Here is a 19,068-nt window from a genome sequence, read left to right as displayed (position 1 = left end):
TGAAATATGATAATTATAAACTGTGATAAGGTGCAGGAAAGGTCAGTAGATAAATGGAGTATAATAGAAAGCCCATTGACAGACACCCAGTCTGATGTGGACATTTCCGTATAAGGTTTCTTCTATGGCACAAGTGCTATGGCTAACCAGGGAGGTTAAAAGATTGTCAAGTCAGTAAACTATGTTGAGTAGCCGTTTGGTAAAAGAGGAAAGTGGCCTACTAACTACCTCTCATCAGCACCCCTCTCTCAGTCCGCTTCCGTATAATCAAAGTACTAGGTATGAAAGGCAAAGCTGTAACGCTTTTTAAGAAGAGCATGTCCCCATGATCTCGGAAAAGATTTATTTAAGACACAAGAAGCATAAACAGAAAAGGATCGATAAGTTTGACTGTATTAAAATGAAAAATTTCCGTTGTCAAAAGCCCATTTAAAAAGTGACAGGAGTGAAAGTACCATCCGTTCTACCACAACATCTGTTTCTATGGGGCAAATAAGTTCGTTTGTGATTGGTAAAGAGGCAGGAGAATGATGTCAGTTTATCTGAGGTAATACTGGTTCTTACTGCAGGCTAAAGTTTTGAATTGCCAAGTAGCAGCGAGTAAACACAGAGCATACAAACACAGCTGAATGTCGCCGGTGCTGTGTAGGATGCTCATTCACCTCAGTTTGGTCTCCCTTCTCAGTTTGAACATGTGCTTTATCTTAAACCTGTTTCTTGTACATTTTTTCTTCATTCAGTAGCCTCAAAACTTTTTGTACCCCTTTCTATCAAGCTACCTTTTCAATTTTTAAAAAAAATTTTAAAATATTTATAATTAGGAATCTAACATGTCTTTTAAACTGTATAAATATTTTAAATTAGGATTGTTATTGATTTGGTTGTATTGCAAAGTTGCAACAGGTTTTGAGAGACCGACCCTGACCCTGTTTTCTCCATAATCTCAGTTCTTTTTGGTGATTTTACAGAAAGCACTGTTTCAAGAAAGCACATTTCACATTTTAGCAGAAACACCCTATTTGCAACACACGTATGTTGTACTTCATCAATACTAAGACACAATTATTTCACATTAAACCTCTCTACACATGGAACCTTTCAATTATAATTGCTAGGTTGTTTTTAGGGATAAAATAATGGTGCATTTTGGAAGCTGCTGTTTACTTAGACCTGATGTACTGTGATATCCAGAAAGTAAAGAACTACAAAGCAATTTTAAAGAAACAGGCAACCCAATGGAGAAGTGGCAAAATACTTGAACAACCACTTCAAAACAGAAGTAATCTGTGTGGCTAGTAAATAAACGAAAAGAATGTTTAACCTCATAAGGCAGTTGCTCAATAAATACACGAGATGCCTTTACATACTTAGCGTGTTGACAGAAGTTTAAAAACCTGATGACAAGTGTTGACGTAGACGCAAAAGATGCGTGTGGTATGAGTCCATCCCTGTGAAGTTGCAGAACGGGCACCACTGAGTTGCGTTGCTTAGCAATGCATTACTTGGTGAAAACTTTTTTAAAAAGAAAGGAAATTGTCACAAATGTCAAGATGGCGGCTACCTTTGGGGGTGGAGGGAGGGAGAGAGTTACGTTCGGAGACGCACTAGGGGTCTTTTGGCATCCTGGTAATATTCTGTTTCTTCACCTGGATGGGTTTACTTTATTATTACTTGTTAAACTTTACATAGACATTTTATCTACTTTTCTGTAGCTTTCAGAATAAAATAAAAACGGGGGAATGATCAGTTATGTGAAACGTTGTTGACAGGTCAGGTGAGAGGACACTTGACTGAGTCTTGACCACTGGGGATACGCAAAGTGAGTCCACAGCTCACGGTCTTGGGGGCATGATGGGGCCAAAGGGCTCCTAGGAACTGGCTCAAGAGACAGTGAAAGGAGAGGAATTGGAGACCATGAGTAAATAGAACTCAGAGGAATTTCTATGTAAAAAGGAGAAATGTGGTAGTGACTGGAGGGGGTGTAGAAAGCTTTCCAGTATATAGAGAGAGTATCTGGATAATACAGAGATAAATTTTTTGGAATGTGGCATAGGTTGGGGAAGGGAGAGAACTTTTTTATGTGTGTGGGATTACATTTCTGGGTGGGGAGAGAGATAGTGAAAATTTATAACGCTTATATTTGTAAAGAGTTAACCTTAAAGCTACTTTATAAGTCTTGGGAATTTGCATGTTGGAATCACACATAACATTTCATATCTGTTAATGGAAAGAATCATGAACCATCTCGCTCAGCACCACTTTGCAGAAAGAGAATGTAGCCCAAAGGGCTTGAGTGCTTGTTTAAAATTGTACTATTAATCGGAAGCTAAGCAGGGTCAGGCCTGGCTAGTACTTGGATAGGAGACCACCTAGGAAGATCAGGTGCTGTAGGCATGAGATGGATGGATGGGTGGATGAATGAATGAACAAAACAAAATTGTGCCGTTAATAGTAATCCCAGATGAGAACACTGCATTACTTCTCTCCCTTGGATAAGTACTCTTTTTATAGTAGTATCTGTAATATGGTTTTTTCTTAAATTGGATTTTATATAGTCATTATGTTTTACAGTAGAGTTTATTTGGATAATATTTCAATTAGTCTTTGCTGCATAACAGACCACCCTAGAACTTAATGGCTTAAAATAACGATTTTGTATTATTTCTCATGATTCCATGAGTCAGCTGAGCTCAGCCAGGACCACTCAGGTGGCTGCAGCCCAGCTGGGCCGGGGGAGGGGGTGCCAGGTGTACTCACATGCATGTCTGTCTGGGCCCTTGGCGCTGTTTGTTGGCTGGGGGTCTGCCTGCGGTCAGTAGTCCAGCCTGGACTTTCATGTATGGCGGTGGGAACATTCCAAGCAGGTAAAGATGGGAAGTCTAGACTCCTGAACTTGAACCGTATCACATCTTCTACATGAAATGATTCAAAGCAAGTCATAAATCCAGTCTGGATTCCAGCGGTGAAACAACAGGCCCCATCTCCTGATAGCAGGAGGTGCAAAATATTGTGGCCATAGTTTTCCATGTATCAGATAATTAAAAATTTAAAACTTCATCATTAAATTTACTTTCTAATGTTAATTTTTACTTACCGTGGAGCTGAAAGCTCTTGATTTGGGGGAATCTAGCAAAGTAGTTTTAGTCAACATGAAAACAAAAATTTGGCAATAAAAAACATGTTAAGAAAGAGGAAGTTATATTTTCTAGATTTTGTATCTTTTGTAATGTGAAACAGATAAATATTTTTATAAAAAATTGGATAACAATAAGGGGAAATGCATCGATTAGTCTTTGTTGTTTAGAATGTCGGCTTAATCATTATTTTCTGATATCATTACCACTAATCTTTTATCATACTTGTGGATTTTTTATATATATATATATTACAGAATGTAGTAGGATGTACTATAACTAAAAAGTCAGAGAAATTAACATTGATTACCTACTGTGATTCTTACCCCATGCCAAGACTTGGGGCTGTCGCTCTGAACCAAGTGGACGTGGTCCCCACACCTTGGATGGGAATCGGGAGGTTCTTCAAAGAACCACTGTGAGCCAGGCCCTGAAGGATGAGGAGGAGTTAGCTGAGGTGAGAGTGGAAAGGGGACGAGGACATCTTCCAGGGACAGGAATGGCTTGATCAAGCTAAGTGAGTACAGGGAACATTAAAAGAATTGGAAATGTATTATGGCTAAAGCCCAGAATGTGAAAGGGTTGGGGCAAGAGAAGCCAGAGGGGTAGAGTCTGAATTTTATGCCAATTTTATGGGTTTAGAGGTTTTTGCTAAGATTACTATTCTAGGAAAGTCACTGCCTGCAACTTGGGTAAGGGTAAAACCAAGGAGAAGCTTTCGCTTCTAATGTCCATAAGAGTATTGATTCCTGGTTGAGTATAATTCAATCTAATGTAGCAATGCTGCCGTTATACCTTGGACCTGAAAGAAAGATTTTTAGAGTCGACCGTTGGACAACTTGGGTTTGAACTGTGCGGGTCCATTTATATGCAGATTTTTTCAATAAATACACAGTCAGCCTTATTCCGTCTCCAAAAAATATGCAGGTGGCTTCTTTCGCCTGTGTGGTTTGACATCATCATGGCCAAGGTCAGTTTCATCAGTCATTCCTTTGGGAATCAGGAGGGGTCCCCAAGACTTCCCTGGGTTTTGCATTGAGGATTTAACTAACTGTGGAGCCAAAACAGTTGTTTTTCATCGCGGTTGAGAGTCCGGGGATTGGAGGGCCCGCTGTACGCTTTGTCCTGTGTCATTTTACATAAGGAACTGGAGCTTCTGTGGATTTTGATATCTGCAGGGAGTCCTGGAACCAATCCCCATGCGTACCAAGGGATGACAGTAGTAAGTTTTGGGGAGAGTCAAAAGGTATATGTGGATTTTCAACCGCTTGGGGGTCAGTGCCCCAACCTCCCCCCTCCCTACCCCGTATTGTTCAAGAATCAGTATGCTTTAACATGAATTCCTTAAGAGGGGGAAATTTAGTGCTCTGTTGCTATAGTGAATTTCATTTGAACAGTTTACTTACTGCTTAATTTTTTTTGTAATTGCTTGAAGAGAATAATGGCTAAGAAGAAATATGTGCAGTACTTTAAGCCTTAAGTCTTTTATTCATTTATCTAAAATATTTCATAATATTTATCCAAGTTTTAAAAGCAGAGTTCATTAAAAGAACTTTTAAAAATTGCTTTTTGTCTTTTTATTGTCCTTCGTGCCTCTAGTGGAACGCCAGTTTCTCTTCTCTAGGAAAGAAAAAAGTACTGAAGATAAATACATAAAAATGAAGTCTGTCATTGGTGGATTTCTCTCTCCTTCAAGTGTAAAGTAATCATAATTAAGGTTTAAGAGGGGAATTAACTGTTGTGTCTTGGAGAGTTAAACTTTCTTTAACTAAAATTTTTGTCTTTGCAGCTTTAAATCGTATAGCTCTCTGTAGATTTTATTAAAGTATATTCATCCTACATTATTTATTGTCCTACTTTCACATAGGAATGTTAGCTTGCCTAAAATTTTCTGACCCTCGTTCTAGGAGGTACAATATATTCAATAGTCTGTTTCTCCCACGTGTTCTCTATAGACCGAATTTTCTGTTATGCACACTATTTTGTAAGCTTGGAAAGCACGTTACAACCTATTTTTTTCTTTTTCTTTTTTAGGCACTACAAGGGCCCCCAGGGATGGGGAAGTCCCAGGGGTGGACTATAATTTCATTTCTGTTGAACAGTTCAAAGCACTGGAAGAGAGCGGAGCGTTATTAGAAAGTGGAACGTACGACGGTATGTCCCCAAATACTGCCAGCAGCGGCAGCCCAGAAGGGTACCTGAATGATTGCCGTTATTTCAGAGAGAATTCGATCAGGGAAATGCCGTTTTTTAAAGCGTTTTTTTTTTTTTTTCTGTCGGTCTTTGGGAAAATTTTCTTTTGATTAGGACATTTGTAGCTTACTAGTTAAAATGGGATTAAAGAATAAACAAAAGCATTTCCTTATATTATAAAGTCGATTGTGATCAATATACTAAAATGATTCAGACTGACCGCTTTGCAGATTTCATAGTAATTCACATTCATCGTATGAAGTCAGCAAGTGTTCGTAGTTACTTTCTGTTTGTGATTCAGAATTTAAATACTGTACACTTGAAAAAATGTATGTATACCTTGGCTAGCTTGGAGAAAAAAGAATAGAGATTGGGGGGAAATCAACAAGAACAGGATAATTGGTTTTCATATCTCTTTCTTCTACCCACTTGATTCTAGGAAGTGCAGATCTCAGATCAATTTCCATTTTTAAATAATTCTATGTTGGATACTCTCCCCGACCCCGTATCTAACACTCTTCCTTGGCAAACTCGTCCACTCCCCTAGCACCCTGTACTGTGACATCATTGCTTTATACTATTATAATTCCCTTTTTCACAAGCTCTGTGAAGGCAGACGTCATATCTCTCTTCTTCAATGTTATCCTTAGTGCCTAGAGATGCTGTGCAATAAATATCTCACCTTGATTTCCACATAGCCAAATATGTGTGTGCGTTCTATCCAGAAGAGTAATAATTCTTTATAATTTCTGTCTTTAGCTGCACCACGAGTTCAGAACAGTGGAGGCATCATTTGCTCTCCTCCTTTTTCTCACAGTTCCTGTCTAGTCTGTTACGCAAACGAGCCGTTTCTTCCTTTGTAGCAGCCTTCTCCCTGCTTCTTGCTTTCGCCACCTCACGGTAGGCCCAGGGGACCGACGAGCTCATGTCCGGCCTATCGCGGTTGATCTCGTTTGTTCCACTTTTTCCCTCTGTCCACGGCACGCTGCCCATTGCTACCGCGTCAGTATTCCCCAGGCACAGCTCCGGCCATGCCTCTCTCCTCTTCAGAATCTTCAGTGATTTCCTTTTGCCTGTTCATTTTAGTGTTAGCTACCCTTTCCGGCCCTACTCCCACACGCCATTCATTTACTCATTTGATGCTGCTTTCACTCATTCAACAACCCATTAATTAAGGACCTACTACATGCCAAGCACTTATAAGAGGGACTAGAAATACTGTGATGAACGATATCGAAATGATACCGCCTTAATAAATCCTCTATCCTATTGGGGAAGGCAGTTGAAACACTAACAAACAAAATAACTACAAATTGAGATGTTACGAAGGAAACAAAAACAAGGGATTTAATGAAAACAGTAAGAATGTCTTATTTAGATCAGGTGGCCAGTGAAGACTTCTCAAAGGAAATGACAGCTACTTATTTTTTCATTCTTACTCAGATAGCCTGCTCTCATTCACCTCCCTCTCACAGGCAGCCATTCTGATGTGTTTAACATGTATGTTTTGTCTGTATGTGTTCTTGCAAAACGTGTCTTGTGTACATTTATTTATTTACATCTGGACCGTGTTCTAGATCTCATTCAGTTTTTGACTGTTTTTACTTGTTACTGTTTTTAGACTCATCGCTGTTGCTGTACCATATTTGCATGTAACTTATCGCTTTTTAACCTCTGCATAGTATTTCATACTGCAAATCCACTGAACTTCACTTGGCCATTTTCCTAGTGATGACTTCCAGATTGCCCCTCATCACTGATAAAGTTACAGCCGACATTCTCACACACGTCTTCTTATGGACCCGTGTGGAATGTATACCCAAGAGCAGAATTGTTGGGTTATGAGGCGTCACCTATACTTATCTGACGAAGGGGTTTGGAACAGGGGAGCTCTGCAGTCCGCTTTCCCACCAGCAGTACCTGAGGGTTTAATTCCTGTAGCCGCCATAGCAATGACCCCACATCCGCACCGACACTTGGCGTTATCCAGCTTCATGGTTTTGCCAATCTGATGGTTGTAGGCGTGGCATCTCATTTTAATTTTAGTTTCTCTGCTAGTGAGAGTCTCAGCATCTTTTGCTTGTTAGTTTTTTGGATTTCTGCAAATCGTCTATTCATTTGCTTTGTCTGTTTTTTTTTTTTTTAATGGGATCTCAATCACATTTAAATTTGTAGACATTTCTTAGATACTTAGATATTTATCTAGATAACAATCCCTCATTGGAAATAGATGTGTGTTTTCTTCCTTTCTGTCACCTAATAACCTTGTCCTGTGTTTCTTCATTAAACAGAAATTTTAATTTTTATTTATCTGATTTATCACTGTTTTCCTTATGACCTATGCTTTTGAAATTTAAGAAGTTCTTCTCTGCCTCAAATCACAAAGTTACTCTCTGACATTTTCTTCTGTTAAGTATAAGAACACAATATATGACACCGTGACATATTACTACTTCATATTAATTACTTCAAAGGAAATTCAATTCAAATATCAATTCAGAGATCAATTCAAAGGGAATGCAAATTGCAATCACAATCATATGCCATTTCACATCCATCAGATTGATAGAAATTTTTAAAGTTTGGTAATTGGGAAATGGAAACTCCCAGACACAGCAGGCAAGCATATAAAATGGTACAATCCCTCCGGAGACCACCTTGGCAAAGTTAGTGAATTTGAAGATGCATATAACTCTGACCCAGCCTTTCCCTCTCTAGATGCCTCCTCTGGGGACACCTTTGTCTATGTGTACATGTAGAAATGTACCCCAATAGTCATGATAGCACTATTTGAAAGAGTGAGAATAGAAACAACTCTCTTTTAGTAGAGGAATGAATAAAATGCATATTAATTTATTCATGAAAATGGACTATTATATGGCAGTTAAATGAATCAGCAACTTCATGTATCAACTGGAATAAGCCTTCGAAATATAAATGAGTAAAAAGAAAGTTGCAAAAGGGTACGTGTAGTATACTACTTAGGAAAATATATGAAATGATATAAAAACACTTTATGAAGCTTTTATGAACAATAGTACTTATACGCTATGTGTGCATGTACACATGTCCTAGATATACACAATACGCAGGAAAATGACACATGCAGACCTCAGGATAACTCGAGAGAGTGGGAGGGATGGAGACAGGAAGTTAGGGCTTCCGTAGTGCATGTGACCATAAGTGTAATGTCCTTGAAGGGGGAAAATAGGGAGACCGGAAGGAGTCTGGCAAAAGTTAATATATGGAGGTTGTGTAAATAGATAAATAGATAGGGATATTTCTAATACTATTTTCTGTGATCTTATATATATTTAAAATATTTAATAGTTGCAGGTTCTATTACAAATGTTTTTTAAAAAGCCTTCAGAAAAGAAAAAAGAAGAAGGAAAAACTCTGAAACAGCTTCAAAAAGATGAAAACCTTCCTGTTTGTAACTACATCCAGAGTTCATAAACTGTTTATATATCTTACTGTACCTGCAATCTTGATATTTACAAACAACTCAAGAAATATAGACCTAATTTACTTATAAGCAATACATATTATTAAAACCAACATTTTTTTAAATGAATAAACTGCCAGAATTTATTTTGAAGTTCTAAAATCTTATCAATGATTATGGGTAGCAATCACAATATCCCGAATTTTCACACTAGAAAAACATTAAACTTCCTAGAATTAGATAGTAATACACATTACAATATGTTTCTAGTGAAAGTACAATCCTTAGAAAAAGTGGACTTTTTATTTTGTGGTACATCCAAATTCCTGTGTAGTCTGACTGTTGAACATCATGTAGGAATAATTGAGATCCTAGAGCATTCTTTTCCCAGCCAAATCTCGATTTGGAGCATATCTGTGCCCTTTGCCCCAGTTTTTTTTTGTTTTGTTTTGTTTTTGTTTTTGCTTTACTTATGAGCCAGAAAGTTTTGAGAGACCCTCCGAGCCTGCTTTAATAGGAATCTTTGCATCCATCTGCATAATATGAGTAACTCCACTTTGAATGTGGATAGGAAAGCAAGGGAGGAGTTGAAGGCGGAGAGGCAAGAAGGCGTTGAAAAGCTTTTTAGTTTGATTTCATTGTTTTGTCCTGTGTATTTTAATGGCAATCCTGCCGAAAGTCAACTTTCCAAAGAGTTCATCTTAATCCTTTGCCCTTCGCAGCACGCGCTACTTAAGGTAAACTGTTGTTTGTAGATTTGCCTCGGTGTTCCGAAGAACGCCATTTATTTATTTATTTATTTATTCATTTATTTTTACAACTAGGAAGAATCATTGATTATATACCCTATTAATTTACCTTATGTGAATGCGCATCTTAATTACCTCATTAGGAGCCAAGGAATTTGAGTAGAAGTTGTGATTTTTTGAAAACAATAAAAGATCGAGAGTATTTTACTCCCTAACCATGTTTATCTTTCTGTAATCTTAGCAACGTGATTGATAGAACGTCAAAACGAGTAGGAGCCAGCCACAAACTGTTAATGCACTAGACCCGCTGAGTGCTTTCCCATTGTATGAGGCTGCCTAATGGGAGCTACGTGACAAATTTGAGATGATTTTCAATTTTCATTCTATTCTGGAACATTTTTCCTGCAAAAAATAACAGACCCTCAAAACTTAACATATTAAAGTATTTCTTGCTTTCCTGAGAGTTAGCCAGTATTGAATTATGCTAATCATGTCTCTATTTTTTCAACAAATTGTCAGATAAAATAACATAATTAGAATGCCTACGAAAACTTTTATAAAGCACTTTTATATAAAGAGCCTACATTTCAACAGTCTGGTTAGTTTTTAACTTATCCTTTGCCCATGTATTTCCTCATTTTATCAAAGTAGTTCATTATGTTACATATCAGAACAATTCTGAGTTAGTTTTCTACCTTTTATGTCAGTCTTACACAAGAACATTAATGCATTTCAATTCACAAATTAGGCCCTAGTTTACATCCCACACAAAGCAAGCCCTTTTAGAATAAACAACATACTTACTATATACGTTTGTGAATACATATACGTGTGTGTATGTGTGTATACATATATTCAACTTTCTGGCCTTGGTACAAATAGTATTAAAATGTCAGATAATGTATCATGACGGGCACTTGAAAAATTAGTTCTTTTTGCTCTTTCCACCTCCCCGTCTCCTAAGTATTTTGTCCTCCTTTCGGCCAGCAATGGGGATTCACAAACTTCAGCGTAAGCTAACAGGGCAGAGACACACACGCTAGGTCCTTTGACCCTCAGTTCCACATTAGGTCTTCCAGCTGCTGTTATTTCGTCCCCTTCAGGAAACTTCTATGGCACTCCCAAGCCTCCGGCGGAACCCAGCCCTTTCCAGCCTGATCCGGTCGATCAGGTCCTCTTTGATAATGAGTTCGACACAGAATCCCAAAGAAAACGAACTACATCTGTCAGCAAGATGGAAAGAATGGACAGTTCCCTTCCTGAAGAAGAAGACGACGAGGACAAGGAAGCCATTAATGGCACCGGAAGTGCAGGTTCGTAAACAGGTGAACAACTTCTACCTGATCTTCCAGGTTGACATGAACATGACAGTGAACTGGAAGTAGTAAAGTTTCTCACAAAGCATATGCACAGTGAGTGTCGGGATTCTAATGCTTTTTGTAAAGATTTTGTGTGGAACAGTCTATCTCTGTCAATCATCTTATAAGCTGAAGTGAGTTGCCTCAGATGGCAATTTTGATAAACCAGTAATAATAAGCTATCATCGGTAATAATGTAAGGTGCCGTTACTCAGATGCTTAAAAGATTTGAGATTCGTTTCTAATGCTGGAACATAGGAATCTTACTGGCCTAAGTCCTACTTTACAGAATATGATAAATATGTAGATGTTTTAGGATACAGCCTTCAACCAAAACAAAGTACAGAGGTTTGGAAACAGACTAATAAACGTTATCTGAAAGGTTTGTTAGCAGTGCTTGCATTTTAGTTCAGAATCACTCAAGGAAAATGTCCGAACTTGACTCACGTTTTCATTAAATGCAAAACCAACAGGAATTTAGTGGTGGAGAATCTTCTCCTTCCGAGGACCCCTAAATAATGTGATTGCTTAGGAGATCCTTATAATTGCGAGTATGAATAGGAAACCACAGAATCATAGCAGAACTAATTTCAGTGCTATTTATTATAAGCCACCAAAACGCTACAGTATAATCTTTGTAAGAGTCAGAATTTTTGCTGCTTTTGTTCATTGTTGTATCCCTTGCACCATAAACAATATCTAGCACATAGTTAAAAAAAATATTTTATTGATACCCAAAAATGAATAAATTTTATCGCATCCCCAGATTTGCAGAACTCATTATCGTATCATTTTCCCAAAGCATCCTGATGTTTTTCTTCATCAGTTATCGATTTGCCATGTAGATTGTATTTATTGTTTTAATATAGATATTGTTTGTGTCCCCCTCCCGAGTGTGAGTCCTGTTTTATCGTCCCAATATCTCACGTGGTTATACCACATAATATATTTGATGTTTGGTGAATCACCCCTGGGTGAAAACACCTTTTCCTTCTGGCTACCGTATTGAGAATGGGCAGTAAGAGGCATTGGTATAAACAGGGATGCCGGTTAGGAGGTTAGTGCAGCCACTCAAGTGAGAAATGGTGGTTTGGAGCCAGTGGAAGAATGAGGGGTGGGAAGGGGCCCGGGCTGGGGCCGTTCGCTGGCAGACCGGATACGAGGTGTGAGAGAGCAAAGGCAAAACGCACTCCAAGCGATTTAACTGGGAAAAAGGATTTATCGAGATAAGAAAATTTTTACGAGGAGTCCATTTGGGTTGGAAAAGGTTAGTGGGAGCTCAGGTTGGGATATTTAAGTCTTAGATGTCCATTAGACTTCCTCCTGGAAATGTCATGTTTGAAGCTGGACTTAAAAGTGTCCGTTCTGGTTTCCAAATAGATGTTTGGACAGCATCGGCCTATATAGCCTGTGTAGCAGTGACAGCGAATGAGATCCAAGAGAGTGAGTGTAGAAAGAGAAGAGAAAAGGTGCAGAGTTTGAACCCTAATAACCGGAGATCGGGGAGACTGGGAAGAGCTGTGAGATAGAAGGAGCGGCCGCGGGAGAGGGCAGCGCCCTGGAGGTCGGGGGGCAGCGTGGTCAGCCGCGTCGGATGCTACTGACAGCTCAGGCGGCAGGGCACTGAGAACTGATCGTGGGATTTGGCTAGGCGGAGGTGATCGGTGACCTTGATAACAGGTTTACTGATGAGAGATCCAAAGCCCTGTTGGCCTGAGTTCCAGAGATAAGTGGGATAGCGGAAGCGAAGGTAGCAAGGATAAACTCTTTGCAGGAGAGAACTGGGGTGGTTGCTAGAGGGGAGAGAGAATGGTTTATTTTTAAAGAATGAAGAAATAACTTGTGTTGATGTGGATGAACGTGATCTTCTGGATAGAGAAGATGGGGATACAAGGGAGAGAGTGAGAGTTGCTCTAGGCAAGAGGTGATGGGATGTGATTTGTAATCGAAGAGTTAGCCTTCTCCAGAAGCACTTCCATAGTAACGACAGGTGGAGTGAAGGGTGCCATTGCTGTGTAGGTGTGACGGGGGACTTTGTGCAAGTTCTCTGCTTCTGTTCTTCCCAGTGACACAGGAACAAGGACATCACATGAGATTAGGGGTAAGGGAGCAGTAGTGGAAGATTTTACGTGAAGCAAGGTATGAGATAGTTAACCTAGGAGAGAGTCAGCGTGAATGGACTGAAGAAACGTCCCGTGATGGTCAGACATCGTCAAATGCCCTCTGGAGGTTAGTGATCATGAATGAAAAGTGACCTAGTTAGTGTGGCCAGTGCCCAACTATGCGTGGCGCTGTGGAATAGAGGGAGAGTGAGACTTAACAGGATTATGGTTCAGCCAAGCAAGTGGAATGAAGGGTGGGACAGAGGAATCAGGGTATTTACAAGGGAGCGATGACAGCGTGGCCGGTCATGGAATGGACGTTGGGAAGGCAGGGCAATGAGGAGGACATGGCGCGGGCGTGGACGGGGATGAAGGAGCAGAGGAAGGTCACGGGGTCAATGGACGATAGAGCTCGCGGAGATGAGAGGCAGGCGGAGTGGAAGGACTACGGAGAGTGCCATGTGATGCTATGGAAGGCCTCGTCGAAGGTTCTCCGACTCTGAGGCGCCGACGGCAGTTTGGAGTGATTACAGTTGTGTTACCTTTAAAGTCCTAGAGACAAGCTTTAAGTGCATGAATTGCGAATTCCCTAGACAGTAACCAAACTTTAATATCCTTACCCACATATGGACTTTGAGACTCTAAAAGGGTTTTAATATCACCAACAGAGAGTTAAATTATAGTTGTATTTAATAAAAGTCTTTTGAGTGTAATTTTTAAAAAATTAGTGTCGTTTTAAAGGCCCGAGTTAAATGTGGACGAGGCAGCTCGGTGTGGCAATTAAGAACCTTACACACCACATAGATTTGACTCCAGGCCTTACTGTTCGTGAGCTGTGCAACCTTGAATACATTAACCTTGCTGTGCCTTGGTTTCCTCATCTATAAAATGGGACTAGTGATAACGTACGCTCACAGGGTTTCTGCGAGGATTATGCGTTAACATATGTAAAGTGCTTAAGGCAGAGCCTGGGTGTCAAAGGGCTGTGTAAGGGCCATGGTAGCTGTCGCCATTCGCGTTCCGTTGACTGACATGGGTTCAGCATGGACCGAATTGGTACCGGTGTCGTTTTTGTTTCTTTCCCAGACTAGTCTCGTTGGTGCTATACAGGGTTCATGTCGCTTAGCAAATGAAGAAAATTCAGTATGTGCGCTTATTGTTTTCAAAAAACCACAACCGAATGGGGACACAGCAGGCAAGGCACTTTGCAGTATAGTTGGCGTTTCGTTAGAAATGACGAGGGCCGTTTGAGGAGAGTGCGAATTTCCCTGCTGCTCATGCTGTTCTGTGTCGAATAGAACACAGGGAGAGGCAGTCCGAGTCATCCGACTGGATGAAGACCATCCCAAGTTACAACCAAACGAACAGCTCCATGGACTTCAGAAATTACATGATGAGAGACGAGAATCTGGAACCGCTGCCCCCAAACTGGGAGATGGCCTACACCGACACGGGCATGGTCTACTTCATCGAGTAAGCCAGCGTCTGCCTCCTCCCTAACGCGCCCCGACTGCGAGGCTCGTCCGAACCGGGTTTAGCGTAATTTCTCAAGGCTTCCATTACTTTTTCTCTCTTTAAAAATATTTTTCATACACAGTCTAGTTGATTCTTTATCTGACTTTTTCTCTGGATAGTATTTTTTTTTTTGACCTCTGATTTTATTAGAAAACAGATTTGTCACTAATAATGAAAAATGTAAGGACTAAAGAGAGTTTTGCTTTGCCTTTTTTTTTTTTTTTTTTTTAACTTTTGGGTGTATCATCCAACTTAATGAGCATTTCAAGCACTACCATCATTCGCAGGGGCATACTTCTTAGCTAAGTATTTTCAGTTCTAGAGCTCGAGTTTGATATATTTAGGCAATATAGTTAAATAATATAAAAGGAAAATATCACTGATCCTCAGAGTTTTTGATATAAAATCAATTCGCAAAAAAAAAAAAAAGTATTTTGTGAAGAAGTACTATTAGTGTAAATGTATTTACAGGGATATAGAATACCACATGTATTCAGTCAACCTAAAATTTTGTATTGCTTGCACCTGAGAATAATATTGTATAATTCATTAGAAGTTTCATCGTAAAGTATTTTTATATTCTTATGCAGCTGTAAATTCTCATCTTTAAACTAATTTACTCAGAGGTAGAATATGAATGTTGTAAAGTTACAGAACATAATAAAATATTGCGGGCTGGATAGTATACTCAAGAGAACATATACTCAGAATCGAATTAGAGGTGAGAGACTGGAATGCATTTCCTCAATTGGTCCCAAATTCCTTATCCTTCCCACAGAGTGAGCATCTTACTGTGCCAAGTGATATTCTAATGTTTAAAAGACAGGTTTTGAGTGCATGGTGTTCTTTTCACCATAGATGGCAAATTATTGATTATGTTATACATTTATATAAACATTAATGACCAGGATTATACATAACAGATAAAAATCAGGTGTATTCTTCTCTATGGACAGTTTAAGGTATTTTTCAAGAGTAAGTTAGACTTTTGACTTTCATGCCGACTTTAGAACTAAACCCTCTAGTAAGATGTAGAGTCACTAAAAGTGACTGGAATATCTTTAGAAGCAGCTTATGAGACATTGATAGTATTTCGCCCTGCAAACAGGGATAAGTTGGTAAATTACAGGGGGTGGGGAATTTATACAAGAAACGTCTTTATAGACAAACATTATTAAAGTGGATCAAAGGCCTAACTGCAAGACCTGAAACTGTAAAACCCCTAGACAAAAAACGTAGGGGGAAAGCTTCATGACATTGAATTTGGAAAGGACTTCTTGGATATGGCACCAAAAGCACAGACAACAAAAACAAAAAACACAGAAATGAGACTTCATTAAACTTAAAAACTGCAGCAACGGAAAGCATTCAGTAGTCAAAAAGCAACCTGCAAAATAGGGCAGAAAACATTTGCAAACCATGTATCTAATAAGGGGTTAATATCCAGAATGTAGTTGAATATTATTCGCTGCTGGATAAAGCTCTCTTGTTTGCTAAAGCTAATGTGTTTGGTCTGTGACGGCTGCTGTGAAGTCATGCATTCTAAAGAGAATGTTAATATTAGTCTTTAGCTGTTAATGCTGTGGGTTTAGCCCCTATGGGCAAACTTTTACCTTCGGAAATATTGGGTAAAATCCTAGTGGATTACCTACTTCTGCTACGTAAGCAGTAACAATTTCAGATCATTGAAACCAAAGTTAAGCTTTTCTAAAGTAGCAATTTTGAATTGAATGTAGCAAGATAAATCCATAATTCCACCCGCCCCCCCCCCCAACAGTCTGCCTGTCGTTAGGCTTCTTTGGAGTCCCAATCCTTTTTATTTTAGTAAAATCGATTTAACATCTTTTAGTTTGGAGGAAATTATCTCTGACAGAGTAGGAACTCAGACTTCCTAGAAACAATCCCAGTTTCTCCTACTTAGGTTACCTATTAGCAGATAGGAGGTAAGCCTACAAAGAGTGCTTCTACGTCTACTAACTAGCGTCATACCCGGCGCTGGGTACAGGGGCGCTGCATTGTAGCTGGCTCTGTAAGTAGCTCAGGAGTAACGGTATAGAAATGATCAATTCCCTGAAGCCATTGGTTTAATTTCCTAAGAGTTGTCAGTGTAGAGATTAGCGAGTTAATCTTATGTTAAAGACACCGAGAAAAGATCATTTGTTCATTGTTATATCCTCACACTGCTTTGATAAGAACATCAATTTACATTTTGTTGCCTTCCTGTATGTTTTCTTCATGAGATTTTCTTTCTTTACTATCCTCATATTTCAGATACTTAAGCTAAAACTCTGTCTACTCAGCCCTGTGATATTAGTGTCTCTTCTGTGTGGTGACCTGGTCTGAAGCGAATTGATTGTGACCTAAAATGAAATTAAATAGACACTGCTCTTTGAAAGCACCTGTGACCTACTTCATAAAAAGGGGTGTGAAAGTGTCTTTTTATTCTACCTTTTTTTACTGTTAAATATATATGGTGCATACTGATGACAACTTAGTTTCATAGCATCGAGTTTAATTATATCCATCATTTTTACTTGTAAGTTGCAGAAACAGACACTTTAAAACTTTTTATTTAACTCTGCACTGGTTTATTTTAAAGAGCCCCCGCGAGTCGAGAGGTCTACCTGATTGTGCGTTCACCTGTATATTCCAGCCCCCATCACAGTGCTCACACATCACAGTGACTCAGGAAATACAGTGTTTTTATTTTTTGAAGGAAAGGAGGAAGGAATTCAGCCAGCAAGCAAGGTTCCAAGTGCAGCTTTCTCTGCTGGATGATGCAGTGTGGGGCTGTGCGCTCACCTTTTGGAACATCTTGACTGCTTAAGTGCCTGTTACTCAGCACCTGGAATCTCACCCCTTCTGTAGAGTCTTCATTCTCTAGTGGGTGCCTCTAGCATTACCTTTCCTTTAGGGCAGTTTTGGAGTAAGAGACTGAGAACAATCGGGTCATTGAGTCAGAGGCACGCAAACGGAGCCTGTAGTCAAACATCATATGCCTTTTAGTCACCTTTAATCTTTGCCTCTGAAATATATTTCTCCGTCTTTATTTTACTGTTTCTAATTGAAATCTTTATTCTACAGCCACAATACCAAAACGACCACCTGGTTGGATCCTCGTCTTTGTAAGAAAGCCAAAGCCCCTGAAGACTGTGAAGACGGAGGTAGAGTCAGACACCTTTTCTACCATACGTATTCTCTTAATCCTTTCTTGCTCTTTTTATCTAGATAAACAGATTTTTTTCCAAAATCCTAAACAAACCATAATGCACATGCGCAAATAAGCAGTGGGTAGATAGAACAATCAGCTGACTCTGGTAATTTTGTCATTGCATCTAATTTTATGAGAGTCTTTCTCTTTTTGAGGATTATGCAATCAAATCTTTTAAAAATAATTAATAAAAATAAATTAGCACCCCTATTTTTATATTTGTTTCAAAGACAAACTTTAAAAATTCTAAATAAGTTTTTAAATAAATTTGGTACATTCCTAACCACTGGGTAGCCCATCATGCGTTCTAATTGAACAAGCACGTACGTTGATTTTAGATCATGAAATGAGCGCTTAAGATCTGTGTGTTTCGTTGTCTATAAATTATACCTCAAGAAATAATCTTTATTTTTAAACATACTTTCCTTGTCTGTAAGGCTTTCAGCAGTAAGTTCTTTATGATGAGATCATCCACTGTAAAGGTAAACAAGAATATATGATAATATAGAGTTTTACTTTTGAAAGCTTATGAATGTGGTATTAGTCTTCTCAGGCATATCCCTTTCGTTGGCATCCTTTTTCCTGCCCATTAAATGTTTCAATTCAATTCTCTGCCATTTCCTGTTTTCCCTGTAGAGCGTCTTTATTTTCATAGCTTTAACTCTGTTCTAAATTCTGTTTCTGTATTTCCTGCAGACTTTCCTGTTGATTGCACTACAAATAAACATATTTAAAACTAAATTTAACATTTTTCTCCGCAGCCCACCCCTCTTTCTGTCATTGATACCATCCTTGTAATCATCCAGTCTCTGTTGTTGTTTCTTTTTTCTATACCTTGCCAGTATATCACTATGAAAAGTTTTCAACATACAAATTATAGAATTTTACAGTAAATACACATCTTCCCACCATTGAGATGATACAGTGAATATTTCGATACATATTTGCTTTTTCACATAGCTATTTGTCCATCTATCCTATTCTACAGTTACTTTTCCAATATATCCCTTTTCACAAAATACTGGCACTCAAAACTTACTTTGGTGTACAGGAAGAAAATGTTAGAACTTCTTTTTTAGGTTTCTATCGGGGAAAAAAATAAGCTGTTCTACTATTTTACGTCCACATTGGCAATGGCAGTTTTACTGATTCGATACGTCAGAGTGTCCTGAAGGGAGCATGGACGTGGCACTGTGCCCCGTCACGTGGATTCAAAGACTACGCTCCAAAGTTTTAATCCGCACAAAATTGAAATGTGCCTTAAAAAAATTTCACAAAGACACTGCCAGTTGCAGATAAAACAAATGCAAGCCCGAGCTAACAGTAAGAAAATGGCAGAGCCGACGGCTTCTTTGTCCTCC

The 19,068-nt window shown here is 39.0% G+C and overlaps 1 protein-coding gene across 2 annotated transcripts in view; it reads left to right on the top strand.

The window, feature by feature from the left end:
• MAGI3 (membrane associated guanylate kinase, WW and PDZ domain containing 3) overlaps positions 1-19,068 on the top strand; it is a 173,794-nt gene that overhangs the window by 106,985 nt on the left and 47,741 nt on the right. For both annotated transcript variants that reach the window (XM_016124324.2, XM_036235067.1), the window contains exons 3-6: positions 5,169-5,288; positions 10,625-10,834; positions 14,280-14,454; positions 17,581-17,660. In XM_016124324.2, the coding sequence (XP_015979810.2) occupies positions 5,169-5,288; positions 10,625-10,834; positions 14,280-14,454; positions 17,581-17,660 (585 nt within the window). The remainder of the gene's footprint in view (positions 1-5,168; positions 5,289-10,624; positions 10,835-14,279; positions 14,455-17,580; positions 17,661-19,068) is intronic.

The sequence above is a fragment of the Rousettus aegyptiacus genome, unplaced genomic scaffold (genome assembly GCF_014176215.1).
Source record: "Rousettus aegyptiacus isolate mRouAeg1 unplaced genomic scaffold, mRouAeg1.p scaffold_m13_p_17, whole genome shotgun sequence".
NCBI classification, from domain to species: domain Eukaryota; kingdom Metazoa; phylum Chordata; class Mammalia; order Chiroptera; family Pteropodidae; genus Rousettus; species Rousettus aegyptiacus.
The sequence above is the reverse complement of the archived record's forward strand: the minus strand, read 5'-3'. Positions and strand labels throughout refer to the sequence as shown.